The sequence below is a fragment of the Schistocerca nitens genome, chromosome 8, assembly GCF_023898315.1.
Source record: "Schistocerca nitens isolate TAMUIC-IGC-003100 chromosome 8, iqSchNite1.1, whole genome shotgun sequence".
NCBI classification, from domain to species: domain Eukaryota; kingdom Metazoa; phylum Arthropoda; class Insecta; order Orthoptera; family Acrididae; genus Schistocerca; species Schistocerca nitens.
In genome coordinates, this window is record NC_064621.1 from 429213891 (window position 1) to 429229389 (window position 15499).

The following is a 15499-nucleotide window of genomic DNA, read 5'->3' on the forward strand; positions in this document are numbered from 1 at the left end:
GTAGGAAGTTGAACTTTTTACAGATTATTTATTGGAATATGGGCTACAACTTAACTCAGGGATTTTACAAAATTTTAGTTCAGTTATTAAAGATGATTTTTTTTTCAATTGTAATGAAAATTCACAACATTTTTTTGCAATTTTTTATTTATATATTCAAAAATATACAGTTTTTTGGAAAAAGGCTGTGTTAAATTATGCAGAAGGTACTGTGTAACATTTACTGAAAGTTTGAAACAAATATGTTTGGAAGATCCTTAGAAAACATGTAATTAGTATGAGAAAATAAAAGTTTTGGGAATCGAGCGACAAAGATTGGATTAACTTTTTAGTGCATTCCAGGTCCATAGGATGGATTATCTTCATCCTCTGCAAACTCCTCCTCCAGCTTCCTCTTGTTCCTCCTCCTGTTTACTCTTGCTTGTATTTCTAGACTCTTTACAGCCCTGTCTGCAGCCCAAAGGCGTTCCTTGTCTAAAGCAAGCGTCGCTCGTACCATGTTAGAACCTATCTTCATTCCCATATTTCAAAATACAATGTTGCCATCATTAAAAGTCGCAACAGCATCATACACACCAAAGTGAAGTGTTTCTATTCCAACAAATACAGTCTTGGGGATTCTCGACCATATAACACTATTTACACTTTCATTGGGGTTTTGAGTTTTTCCGTGAATACACTTTTTCAACAGTTCAGGTGCTGCTAAGTCTCTGAAAATAGGTTTTATCACCTCCATTATTACATGAGGCAGACTATGCTTATGAGTGTACACTTCACCAGTTAGCAATCCTTTGTTATATTTACACCAACTGTCTTCTTCTTTGGGACACAAGCTATGTTGGGGATTTTCATCGGTTGAAGAAGCATGAAAAAAAAAAAGAGCCCAAACAGCCTTCTTCATTTCGTCGACACTTTGTGTATTTTGCCTAATAGCCATTCCATAATAGTTCAGTATTTTGTCAATTACACTGTCAGTTAACCTTCCCTTCCCATCCAACCCTTTACCATCACTGAGTTTTTGTTTTTTGTACGAAGCTTTCAGTCGCCGAAGTCTTGTTCCCATTCGCTTCTGTACGTGTCCAATACACTCAAATTTCTGCACTACAACATCATCACCATAGGGCTTCAGTCCTTGAACATGTTTGAAACTTTTAGAATCACCGTCACCAAGGTAATTAACATATCGCACTTTATCACACGCCTCAGAACGCTGGAATATACTGGAAACACCAGCCACTTCCATTCCTCCACTACTGCCACTATAGTTAGCTTTGCAATTATTTTCATGTGTACCTTTATATTTTTGTGGACATCTACAATACTTTGATATTACTGCTACATCTAAAACTTTCCCTGTATACATACTGGTGGCAGATACTACACCATGAAGAGATGTGTGTCCCCGTTTATGCCAGGTACCATCGAACGCTGCAGTCAAATCTCTGTTACCATTATTTTCCATTACTGCCTCTTCCACAGCGTTCTTCATAGATTCTATACAGACATCTTCTACTTTAGACCCTATTAATTTATTATAGGTCGTAAACTTGGTTGGGGGATTTGGAAGATTCATGATGCCACAGAAAATTGCACCTGCAGTAGCACCCTTACCAACTGAACGCAAGGAATAAACAAATCTAATGTTGTGTTCTTAGATTTTGCTACCATTTTCTTCAGTTGCAGTTACTGCAACACTGTTCCAAAAGGTGGTCATGTATGAACACTTATCACATTTCAGTTGTATTTCACTAGCAAGTCCTACGTGCTTTATTATGGAGAGTTCCAGACCAACTTCACTACAATGAATACATCTTACACAGTTTGAAAAAATTCCTTTGAGAACCGACATATCAAATATTTCATTCACATCCGATTCGCCCATAAAACATTCATGGTTTTCACTCATTGAACCAAGCTTCTTCTGTGAAGTATTTTCTTTCCCACTTTGACTGCTATGGGCAGGTGTACTTGAGAGGTTAGGTTCACTCACTTGGTTATCGTCTTTATTGTTTACAGTAATAACACATACCTTTGGCTTTCCAACATTTCTCCTTTTCTTAAAAGCCTTCAGAGGATTTCTAATAACTTTACTTTTACTCATTATTATACTTCAACAAAACAGAGACTCAAGAAACAGAATTAATTACGAATATTTTCGAGATAACGACAGAGTAAATAAACATGAAACAATCGACAATCACACCAGCGATATATATTGAACCATCACAGTTTAGCCACAACACATACTTTATCTCACATCACTAAAATGTACCTGATGAACACGGACGTTAATAATAACACCATTTGACAGCAGTTTAACAGCGCCACAGTGGGTCACGCCCATGTAGAACACATTTAAAAAAAATTTAAAAATAGTTGTAGTCTTCGGAATTGAATAAATTATATATCTATTAAAAGGTAATAGTCTGCAGATTCAGAAAACGCAAAAAAGTAAAAATTGAACTTATCATGATTTTGAGCCTTTCCGGAGCCCCTTAAGAACAAAGGAAGGGCACATTGACCAGACAAGCACACAGATGGCTTCGTCAGAGCATGTGGAGTTTTTCCACTGCCAGGATATCGAGCACGATGACGTCAAGGCGTATATAATCGTGGGATGGGGAGGCTTGAGTGAGTGCATTGTTTATTTTTTTGACCTCGGCTCAGAATCTGTCGGTGCTCGGAAGCAACGCTTTGATATGCAGATGGCGAGACCCTCAGCAGGCCGTGTTAGGCTTGGCGCGTGCGCTATTGATTGCGGGGGCTGGCGTCGGCGGTGTGTCACCTTTTGTTCGCGAGCTCCCCAGACACCCCTCCGGGCACCGAAAAGCAACAGGGGCTGCTCGGCGCCGATGAAAGGCGTGCGCGCGCTGACCGATCGGCCTCGTAATAATGTGATTAGCCGCGCGACTGCCGCAGGCGGCGTGCCACGCGCGGCTCTGTTAATGCTGAGACCTAACGGGGCGACGGGGGGAGGGGAGCTGCCGCAGCAGACGGTAGCGAATGGGGCTGCGTCCGGGACAGTTGAGCGTCGCCTCGTGGCCATTTTGTGTTTATAATGACTCGCGACATCTGGCGCATTCGGGATGCGAGCGAACAAAAGCTAGCTGAATGTTACCAGCAACAGAAAATCAACGTCTACAGACCAACTAGCAAGCTAAATGGCCCAGTAATAAGGCACTGTGTGACGTATGAGATGGATTATTCACATTTGTTACGTTTTTCTACACCCATAATTAACCATTTTTGGTAATTTTTATCTCATTTGGCGTGCACGTTCCCCACACCTCAGTCCCCTTTTGGTTATGGGGACTCGAAAGAAAGAATACGCCACGCCAGTCAACGATGTGTGGACACAACCGGGTCGCGTCTTTAATGAGTGCCAGCAGGTGCAACAACGACCAGATATACTTCAAATGGTGCGTCGTTACTTATGCCGGGGGGGGGGGGGGGGGGGGCAGAGGGTTGCATTGTCATGAGTGGACGCCGCGTTGAATATCTCCTGTAAGCTCTTGTTTATCGCAGAAAGTAGGCATTTCCAGACCCAAGTTTATTGGACTTACTTTTCTTGTTTCGAGAAGTACTAACACCTCTTATTCAAAGGTTCTTTTTTACATCCTGTATATGTCAAGCACCTTCATCCACGGAGAGATGATTTTTTCCCTTCAAGAACGGTAATAGTTTAAATTTAATTCTTTGTTAATATTTTCTGTCACCAAATATTTATCAACGTAGTGTCCATTTCTTCTCCAATTAGAGACCAGACAGGGTGATACAGCGATAAGACACTTGACTTCATTCGGGAGGATGACAATTAAATTCCCCATCCGTTCATATTGATTTCTGTGGTCTCTCTAAGTTACTTAAGGGACTAGTAGAGTATCGTTTGACAAGGGAACTGCCCATTTCCTTCCAATTTCTTCTCCAGTCCAAGCTAATGATCTGTCTCTAATGGCCCATTATTGATGAGACATTAAACCCTCACTATCTCCCCCCCCCCCTCTTTCCACCAGTTGTAGTGAAATGTAGGCATTTAGTGCTCTTGGCTGGTTAGGTGGTCACTGAGGTTTTTCTAGCATGCTTGATGCAAAATATATTTGAGTTCAGTCACGAGTCTGCCTGCTTAGCTGGGTGGTAATGTGCTTGCCTCCATGCAAGTGGGCCCGGAGTCGATTACCGGCAGGGTTGGAGATCTCTGCTTGTGGGCTGGGTGTTGTGTTGTCCTCATCATCATTTTATCCTCATCACCAGCTTGCAAGTCACCCAATGTGGCATTGACTGGAATAAGACTTGCACTCGGCAGATGAACTTCCCTGCATGGGGCCTCCCGGCCAACAATGCCATACTCTCATTTCATTTCAGTTCAATCAGTCTGACTACATTTTGAGAGCTGGGATTGTTTTTAGCAGGTGATAGTAGGCAGGTGTACTCACAGTCTTGACTCCAACCAGACTGTGAGGTATTGCACTGCTATTTATACCTGAGTTAAACTCCCAACACCAGTTTTTTTTCTCTCTGATGTGCATTTTTCTTACACCCACACTAGTTTTCTGTAGCACATACACTTTTTTTATGGTTTCAACTTTGGTCACTGCACTCTTAAAATAAATTCCAGACTCAAGCCTTGCTTGAATTAAAATTTCTGTCCCTTTTGATTAGCCTTTGCAACATCCTTATTTTGATAGGCTCCTTACAGTATCCCAAAAATTTTCATCTTGTGTTAGACAGATGAGAGGTGGTAGTTAAATAATTAATTTACTGGTATTTATCAATCGACCCAACTGGATAGCTGCACTTGTCAGCACACTGCTCCCACGATTCAGGGAGGTGTGCCAGCCCTGGATCGAATATACCTGGTGTAACTAATGATGAGTAAAATGGGAATTCTATTGTTAAAGGCAGAGGAAAGAGTGGATAGGTGGAAAGAGTACGCTGAAGGCCTCTATGAGGGGAAGACTTGTCTGACGTGATAGAAGAAGAAACAGGGGTCAATTTAGAAGAGATAAGAGATCCAGTATTAGAATCACAATTTAAGTAAACTTTGAAGGATTTGAGATCAAATAAGACATAAAGGATAGATAACATTGGATCAGAATTCCTAAATTCAGTGGGGGAAGTGGCAACAAAACTACTATTGTGATTGGAGTGTAGAATGTATGAGTCTGGCGACATACCATCTGACTTTCGGAAAAATATCATTCACACAATTCTGAAGACTGCAAGAGCTGACAAGTGTGAGACTTATTGCACAATCAGAATAACAGTTCATGCATACAAGTTCACGACAAGAATAATGTACAGAAGGATGGAAAAAAGGATATGTTAGATGACGATCAGTTTGGCTTTAGGAAAAGTAAAGGCACCAGAGACGCATTTCTAACATTGCAGTTGATAATGGAAGCAAGACCAAAGAAAAATAATACATATTCATTGGATTTTTCGACCTGGAGAGAGAGGGAGAGACAGGTAATATACAATGTGTACAAGTGCCAAGAGAGAATAATAAGAGTGGATGACCAAAAACGAAGTGCTTGGATTAAAAAGGGTGTAAGACAGGGATGTAGTCTTTTACCCCTACTGTTCAATCTTACATCAAAGAAGCAATGGTGGAAATAACAGAAAGGTTCAGGAGTGGAATTAAAATTCAAAGTGAAAGGATATCAATGATTAGAGCTACTGATGACATTGCTATCCTGAGTGAAAGTGAAGAAGAATTACATGATCTGCTGAATGGAATGAACAGTCTAATGAGCACAGAATATGGACTGAGAGTAAACGGGCATTTATGACATCAGCTGTTTTGCCCCCTGGAAGAAACAATAATTAACAAACAACTGAGATTAAATCAAAGAAAGACAAAAGTAATGAAACGTAGCAGAAATGAGAACAGCAAGAAACTTGACATCAAGATTGACGGTCACGAAGTAGATGAATTTAAGGAATTCTACTACCCAGGCAGCAAAATAAGCAGTGATGAACAGAGAAAGGAGAACACCAAAAGTGGAATAGAACTGGCAAAAAGGGCATTCCTGGCCCAGAAAAGTCTACTAGTATCAAACATAGGCCTTAACTTGGGGAAGACATTTCTGAGAATGTATGTTCGGAGCACAGCATATGGTAGTGTGAAAACAAGAACAGAAGATAATGGAAGCCTTTGAGGTGTGGTGCTACAGACGAATGTTGATAATGAGGTGGACTGACAAGATAAGGAATGAAGAGGTTCTGCACAGAATCGAAGAGGAAAGGAATATGTGGGAAGCACTGACAAGGAGAAGGGACAGGATGATAGGCCATCTGTTAGGGCACCAGGGAATGGCTCCCATGGTATTAGAAGGGCTGTAGAGGACAAAAACGATAGAGGAAGACACAGACTGGAATACATCCAGCACATAATTGAGGACATAGATTGCAAGTGCTACTTTGAGATGAGGAGGTTGACACAGGAAAGGAATTCATGGTAGGCCACTCCAAAGACTGTGACTCAAAAGGATTGGTCTTTCCCTTAGAATTACTGAAGTGCTTGAGAGACTGCACATCATCATAAATACTCCACATTGCATGTTATAGAATATCAATAACTCAGACTTCAAAAAGACTGTAGTAATTCATGTTTCACAGAAGATAGGTGCTGAGCGTTGCATTACTAAATCATCAGTTTAATTTAATGAGTCATGCGTGCAAAATGCTGACATGAATCTTGCAAAATGCTGACATGAATTATCTAACTAGGAACAAATACAAAAAAAATTGTAGAAACTGACCTTGAGGGTGAACAATTTGGGGTCCAGACACATGAAACAAACATACAATGTAGTGCTGACTTATGACATTATCTTAGAAGATAATCAATGGAAAATCCAGGATGGAATATAACAATATTGTGAAAAGGAAAGTTGCTACTCACCATATAATGGAGATGCTGAGTTGCAGATAGGCACAACAAAATGACAGTCAGTTGTGCCTGTCTGTGACTCAGCATCTCCGCTAAATGTTGCGTAGCAACTTACCTTTTCATAATATTATTATCTTAGAAGATAAATGAGAAATTCACATCTATATGTAGAACAAACATAAATTTAGAGAAGGCTTTTGACTGAACAGTGTATGCTGTGAACAGCGATTTGCAGTTTCCTATAATGAAATAATTTGTAGATCTAGCACCTAATTAGCTATTTAATATCTTCCTATTTTTTGTGGAACTTGCAGAAATTTCTATAGTCTTTATTTTAATTGACTTGTAAATAATGTAACACACATTGTAATGTGAACAAATTTCTTCCCTTCCAGGAGTGTATGAATTTGTTCCACTTGAAGATGGCACTGGGCAGAGATTGCAGATAAATGCACAAAACTGCATCCACTGCAAAACTTGTGACATTAAAGACCCAAGCCAGAACATCAATTGGGTGGTACCAGAAGGTGGTGGTGGACCAGCTTATAATGGAATGTAAATGCAGAGTACCACATGGCATCATGCAGAGTCAGCATCTTATCATCAAAGATTACTGGTTATCTGGTTAAAATAAATCACATGCCAATGTTTTTAATTTATCTGACATTTTTTTCATTGTATTGAGTTTTTGGCTTATGACTTTCTGTTTAAGTGATCGGTGACTTTTGTGGCATGATTCTCACACTGATAATTATAATGTGTCATTGCTTGTAAATGTATCATTGTCAGTTCAATATAATATTACATCTAATGAAGTATTTATGCAGAAATAATGAAAGTGATCATGTATTTGCAGTGATTCTTTAACTTAATTCAAACTGAGTTAAATGAATAATAATTCATTTGAATAATTTATGACACAAAGAAACCTAAGCAACTTCTTCAACATCTTTACAGTCAGCTTGTTATCTTACAGAGTTAAAATTTACTAGCATTGGTCACTCTGAAGATAAACAACAGATTCCTAAAGAATGTTGAATCAGACTACTTGTGATTTCAATGTATGACCCTCTACAATGCACAAAACTGCATGATGCCAGCTTTGACTTCTTGCCTTCAAATCAGTACAAATGAGCAACTGGTGAAATAGAATTAATAAACTGTTAGCCTCTTCACAATTTTCTGTAATTACAATAATTTGTTCCTGGATTATAGAAAGCTGCTAATGGAGATAAGTTGCACTGAAGACTGACATCAGTTATTATATAAGTGAATACCAATTATTCTGGGCACAGTGTGCAAAAGTTCACAGACAGTTAATATTCAGATTTTCTTGATTTTTTTTTAATTGGTCACTAACAGCTTCATGAAACAACCTAAATTTACCATGTTTGGCAAATAATAAAACATGTTAATGTTCAGTAAGTAATATGGCAGCTAGATTCATTGATTCTTGTATATGATCTGCGTAACTGATAAGATACAAGAGCTTTTTTCAATTCGATCTTAGAAGAAAGTACACAAGTTTATAGCCATGATATCATATATTATGATAAAAATTAATGGTGACTGTGAGAAAACATCATACATATTTTTCATTCTCTTTTGTGCATGATAACTCATGTGACATATTTCCTGTGGTAGTTTTTGAAAATACTATAAATGTAAAATCATATCTTATATTCTCTTGGATAGGAGAATGATAAGAACTCAACACATTTCATCCAAGTTGGTCATGGATTAAATATAATTGGCACTTTTTAGGCAATTGATTATAATTATCTTTCTTGTGTTGTTATTTTTATATATTTTTGTAGTAAAATTGTTCATTTTTAAGAAGTAAATTTTATTTTTTTGAGAAAATTATTAATTGGATGTCATGCCTCTAATTACTGTGCTAACTTTCTCATATTACCAGTTTTTTACTCTTGAAACAGTCAGTTTTTTAGTCTTTAAACAGTCTCAGATCCTTTATAGATGTCATATTTTCTTGTTAAATGTGCAAAATGAAAACGCAATAGATGTAGTTTCTTAAGGGAGATATTTTCACCATTTTTCATCTTTATCACTTTTTCTAATAACTGTAAAGGAAAAAGGGTATGTAGCTTACAATTCATAGTTCATCAATGACATGAAGATGTGGGCAATACAAATGTATTGGGGCAGGGTACATTTTTCTCTTAGCGTTCTTTGTGTATCTTGTTTCCGTTTTTCAATGTTGGTACGAATTTAATTACATATGTGGGAATTCCTGTTGCCACAGTGAATTGCTGGGCAGAGGAGACCACCAACACACTATCGTACACACAAATGAAGCACTTTATTAATGTAAACACCATACAATAACAGAACCAACTTGTACAATGGCTGTCGAGAATGGCAGCTTGAGAATGGAGATAGCATTGTCATTGGGATGGAGTCCGATACTGTAGCAGTATGTCATGTATGATGTAGTGAATTACTTCAGCAGGAAGATGTGTCAGGCATTCAGTAATGCGGAATGAGGTGTAGCATATTTATGTTGAGAGGGCAGAACCAGCAGCATGATGTCTGATTCATCTTGTAAGTGGCCAATCAGGCATGTGAAGTGGGAAGTGTCACTCAGAATTCCATAAATGTCCAACAGGTTATCAACAAAGGCAAAACCACATTTTGGGGTTCTCCGTCTCCAGGCAAGATAGTTAAGGAAAACATCTGACAGGCACCTGTTCCACTATCTCAGGAAGAGGTGAGTGATAGTGTTGTGATGGTAGTGGTGATGTGGACCCAGGAAATAGTACGTTTGTCTGAGATCTGTGTGGGTGGGGGTTAGCTGTACACGGCCCACATGATGCAGTTAGTTCATATGAGCATGCGGATGATACGATTGTGGTCACGAATGAAGGAATTGCAATGTTGCCAGCACAAGGATTATACAAAAGTACATGTCAATGTATAGTGGAATGAGGGAGAAAGTACACATTACGTATATACGTCTGTTGCAGTGGCACTGGCAAAGATGATGTCTCTTGGTTGATTTGGTTTGCGATGAAATCTGGGTAATGTAGCATGTTGTGGACACGGACATGTTATCCTGTATGCAGTTCCTGCCAAGATAGCTGTACCTGGAGAGGTTAGAGTTCACATTTGGAGATGGATGCAACCTGGTAGACACACCTGAGTATGGGATCAGTACAGGCTGAACGGTAGATGTGTCATTCTCAAAAAACACCGTTTGTGCAACCATGGCAGAGTCAGTCACAAAACTGTAGCCAGTTGATTTTATAAGCTTAGCTGTGAAGGCATAAATTTGTCACATGAAAAAAAATGATCACCAGAGTGACAATATATGTTGCCATGGTGAATCATGGGGCAGAGGAGATCACCACCATAAAAGTGTTTTATTAATATAAAAACAATACAACAATAGAAGGGAACTCGTACAACAGTGTTGATAATGGATTGAGTTAAAGAGCATCAAACCATAAATCACATTACTTCTTGTCAAAGGCAATAGCCATATGTTCGATATTGGCGGTCATCACACATGCAGCTGATTTAGGTCGTTGACAAAAGTTCATGAGAACAAGGAAAAGAGGCAGCGGTGACAAACAGTGGAGAAGAATCTAAAAAATAAATAAATAAATAAAAACTGCCATACACAATAAAAAAGAAAATGGAAAATAATAGTAGCAAAAGACAGAGACAATTCTGGGGGCAGAAGAGTTTGAATTGTACAAAAGGAGTGAAAATATTTATGCCAAATACTTGCTAGGAACCTAGCTTTGAAAAAGTTCACATCAGCAAAGTTTTAAGGTAATGGATCCTATTTGGAGTACATACTGAAACAAAAACAGAAGGCATGTCTGATAGATGGCAGATAATGATCTGCAGATAGGCACAGTTAAAGAAAAACTGACATCTTGTCATATTAATAGTATCAGTACTGAGTAATGTATTCATATGTCCTCTTTATTGTTCTCATTGTCAGTGACAGGTATTATTAACTGTTAGTAAGATTTAGTAATTGCTTTTGTGGTGTCAATTTTTTGATTGATTTATTCATTTAGTGATCACTATTTGCTAATGGTAAGCCAGGGACATATACAATGAGTATTTTACTGTTAAGTATTTTTGCACAAACATGTGATATAGGCATGAACAACTGCAGCTTCCTCAGTAGCCAACTAAAATGTACATAATCATTTACTTGTATCAGTCCCTAGTTTACTCAGGAACAAGAAAAAGGATACCGTATTGCTGAATTTATTCATCCCTCACTTTGTTGCATAGATTCCATCACAGAGGGGGATCTTCAAGCGTGTGCAGTAATGAGTCAAAGCAACATCTTAACAAAGCAAAGGCTGTCATTAAGCATACATTTAACAGCAGCTGTTTATCTTGTTTTATTGTCTACATGGTAACATTGATACTTGCAGAAAAAGCTTTTATCTTTGTGATGTAAGCATAGAGAGCTGTTCCAAGTAACTGTGTGGAGACTCCAAGAGTCTAGTAAAATGTGGTCATTATCAAAAAATGATTGTTAGCCATTTATCCCTGGGCACAGATCAGTCATATTGTGAAGAGTAAGCACTGCTGTGTGAAACAGTTATTTGGCCTCCCACTTCACTTTCCATCACTTGATAGATTTGGTATACCCTTCTCTTCAGGTCATTAAAGGTTTGTTCCTTAGGTCTAAGTGGGATGGGAACCACAAGGCTATACTATCTATTGCAGAACAACCCATGCATTATCTTAGGTTCTCAACCTCCCAATCAGTAAACATTAGTTCATTGCAGTAACATTCTCTGAAAGTTGTAACATTTATGCCACCTATATTTGTCAACTTACATGGAGAAAAACCTTGTTTGCAGCCACTTTTCACATAGAAAATAGGCAGTACTTTATTTGCTAGGTCCAGTCTGAATATATCATTTCTCCAATGAAACCTGTGGATATTACATATAGTAGTGATGTAGACTACACTAGTGAGAGTGGAACATGTAATGATTTGAGTAGATTTATTCAACATGAAAATTTACAAGGCATGGTAGGCAAAACATCTGAGAAGAAAGACAAGTGAAAGAAGTCAGTATAGAGGAGAATACAAACCAAGTAATTTTGCTTTGCCTTTGTCAACGCTCAACACATAGACCCCCTCCCCCCACCTCCTCTTTGTAGTGTGGAGCAGGGGGTGATGATGATGTGTGGTTTGTGGGGCACTCAACTGCAAGGCCACCAGCGCCCGTACAAAGTCCCAATTTTTTCACTGTCCAATCTAGCCACAGTCACAAATGATGATGAATATGATGAAATGATGAGGACAACACAACACCCAGTCCCTGGGCAGAGAAAACCCCAACCCAGCCGAGAGCAGGGTGTAGATGCAGAACTGGAAACAGTTCAACGACAAAGTTTTTAAGCCATCCAGAAGGGTGTAGGTGGTGCCCCATGGGAGAGTAGAGGAGGTTGCCTGCGGTCGAGGGGTTGACAGCAGACAGAGAGGCATGTGGATTGAAAGGATGCCATCACTTGAAATTCATGCTGTTAGAAAGTCGATTTCGAAGTCATTGCGTGGCGAAGCAAGCTTGGATAATTTTAATTCCGCTCTTGTTTTGCCCTAAGTTTTAAAGAATGTATTCCAGATGTAATTTTTTGCTTAGTTTTATGTCTGTAATTGATTTTGTAATTTATTTCAACTATTACTAGTCAGTATCTTTCATTATAGGGTGAAATCAGTAATTGTTTCATAACTTCAATTCCGTTGTTGACGTATAAACAAATATAAATTCTATACTAATTATAAACATTTGGAAGATGAAATGCAGTATTCTTAAAGTATTTATTTGTCTTTAGTCGGAAACATGTTATCAAAACCAGCCCTTCATTAACTCCAAAGTAATTAACAGATTTGTCAAAAGTATTGTTTGCATGACTATATTTGTTAATTTCATCATTTAAACAAATAATTTGGCTTAACTCTTGCAGTAGAAGAAACTGTTAAAAAGACGCAATTTTTTGATGTATTCAGTTAATTTAATGACTTAAGTTTTAATTGTAATTTCTGTAAATTTAACTTCGAATAATGTGTAGTTTCAGCACCTATTGTTGTATGGATATATAAGGGCCCAATTTTTGGTCACAAGACAGTCAGTCCACGGCCGAGTTTCAGACGAACAACAACAATGCTTCAAATTAACTATGGAATAAGTGTTAAACAATTAGGCTGTGTGTAAAAATGACATTGTCTGCTTCCATAAGTACCTGTTTATTCTTCAAGAATGGTGAATTATGTGGTTAGGTCTTTACTGCTGGTAGATGTTCAACACAAAACTATTGTAGCAGTATGTGGATGGTTCGCCTGTTAACTATTGATGAGGCTTATCGAAAGTTAAACAATAGTTGCACTGACCATATAAATGCGTATATGGGGGGTCATTGAAAAAGTGAAAGTAAAAGACAGTGAAACGCAACTGTGCATCTGTTGGCTACATTATTTACAGTAGTCAGTTTTGTAATCCACAACCCATTTTTCAGCAAGTGTAGCAACACAGTACATCAACACCGAGGACAACAAATGAAGAAATAAAACCAGGTGGAACCGCTTCAGTAGGGGACATCAAATGTGGCAATGTGCCCTGTGGTGGGGGTTGAAGGAATATTGAAGACAAGGATGGTGCTGCCACACACCCTGATAGATAGGTTGTCAATGGTAAGACTGAAGACATTGATGTGGAACACTGACCTGCATAGAGGAACAGAATCACACAGAGAGGGAGAGACACTCACTCGGGGTGTAAAGGATCTCTAGAGGAATCACTCAGAAGAGAAACAGTAACCTTGTCATAGGAACCAACAACTGTAGAATCAGAACTATCATCCATACTGGGAAAGGGGAGGGGGGCATCAGCTAAACATCAGGCTGGTTTGAGATGGTTACTGGGCACTGTTTGCTTCTTCCCATTAAACAATGTTGAAGTTGTTCTGTCCTCTACTGAGCACTTTGTGTGAGCCAGAGTAAAGGAGCTGGTGTGTTATTCTGACTGAGTCATCATGTAGCATAGCATAGTCGAAATGTTCAAAGTCTTTTGGCAGGAATACATGAGGAATTGTATGAGCCCTTGGAAGGGGGTTATGCATTTTATAAATGCAGTTATGCACCCATTTAACCTGTTCTGGAAGTTCATCTGTTGTTAGCATGGGCACTGGCTCAACAATCTAGGCAGGTAGGTTAAGGGCATTGCTGTATAGGACCTATGCTAATGAGCCTAGGTCATCATCTTTATGCACTATGTGCAGCCCTAATAGAACTTACGGTACAAAGAGCTGCTGTGGCACAGTACAACGCCATCTCTCAGCTAGGACATTACTCTGGGGATGGTGTGCTGCTATGCGGAATTTCTCCACCCCACAGAGCTCGCACAGGTGAGGGAACAATGTGCGGCCCTTTTCTGTGGTAATAATGGAAGAGCAAGCAAACTGAGCAATCCAGGTATTGACAAAGGCAGGAGCTACAGTCTCAGCTGTGATATCAGTGTGTGGGACAGCTTCAACCAAATATGTTGTATGATCAATAATAAACAGGATGTAATGGAGGCAGTTGGGTGGGGGAAGAGGACTGATGTGTTGTAACCTGCCCTCCAGTATGCTAAATGTTCTGAGGAGTGGCTGGACGTGTCTGCCGAATTTCCTCCTTTGGCACGGTAAGCATGCACATTTCCACTCCCTGAAGTCCTTTTTAATCCCTGGCCAGATGAAGCATTCCATTATGGTGGTAGTCATAGCATTAATCACCAGACAGGTGAGGCCATGAGTGAGGTCAAAAACTGCAGAAGAAAATGAGAGGGGGATGACTGGGTGGAGTGGGCCTGTGGAAGTGTAACAGAAGATAGGCATCGTAGAACCCGGAAGGAGGCATTGCTTGGGCGTTAGAGCACAGTTTGAATCCTGAGAATCTTGAAGCATTTGCGACAACTCTGGGTTGTCTGCTTGAAGGTTGGAAAGCTCATCTATATTGATGGGGAAGATTATAGAGTTCACACGGGAGAGAGAGTCCATGACGACATTGTCTGCACCCCATTTACACTGCAAATTGACATGGTATTGACAGATGAGGACCATGTGATGTAGGCATCATGAAGGTACATCCTTGCTCAGGTTTTGTATCAAATCTGCTAGGGGATGGTGAGCTCACAGCCCTCAATATCATCATGAAAGTATCGTATTATTTCATAGACTGCCAGTAATTTGTGGTCAAATGTGAACCATTTGTGCTGAGAGGCTGTCAGTTCGTTGGAAAAAAAATGTCAAAGGCTCTTTTGTATTGCCCATGTATTGTTGTAAAAGTGCAGCTATTGACAAATCACCCACATTGGTCGTAATGGAAGTATGAGTGTCTGGAGTAGAATGGGCCAAAGTGACAGTGTGGGGAAGAGCCAACTTCAGTACAATGAAAGTCCGATGTATGTCTTCCATCCAGGGAACCTTCCTGGTGCCAGAAGTGTTTTTGCCTGTAAGGGCATCAGTGAGGGCCTGAACGGATGCAACATGAGGAATGTGTCATCTGTAAAAGTTGATAATGCTGAGAAACTGGCACAACTCATGGTAGGCACTGGGAAGAGGAAAGTG

The 15499-nt window shown here is 39.4% G+C and overlaps 1 protein-coding gene across 1 annotated transcript in view; it reads left to right on the forward strand.

Annotated features, from left to right (window-relative positions):
- LOC126198896 (electron transfer flavoprotein-ubiquinone oxidoreductase, mitochondrial) overlaps positions 1-8762 on the forward strand; it is a 118676-nt gene extending 109914 nt beyond the window's left edge. The window contains exon 11 of the mRNA XM_049935515.1: positions 7288-8762. Within this exon, the coding sequence (XP_049791472.1) occupies positions 7288-7451 (164 nt within the window). The 3' untranslated portion in view covers positions 7452-8762. The remainder of the gene's footprint in view (positions 1-7287) is intronic.
- Positions 8763-15499: the final 6737 nt, after the last annotated feature.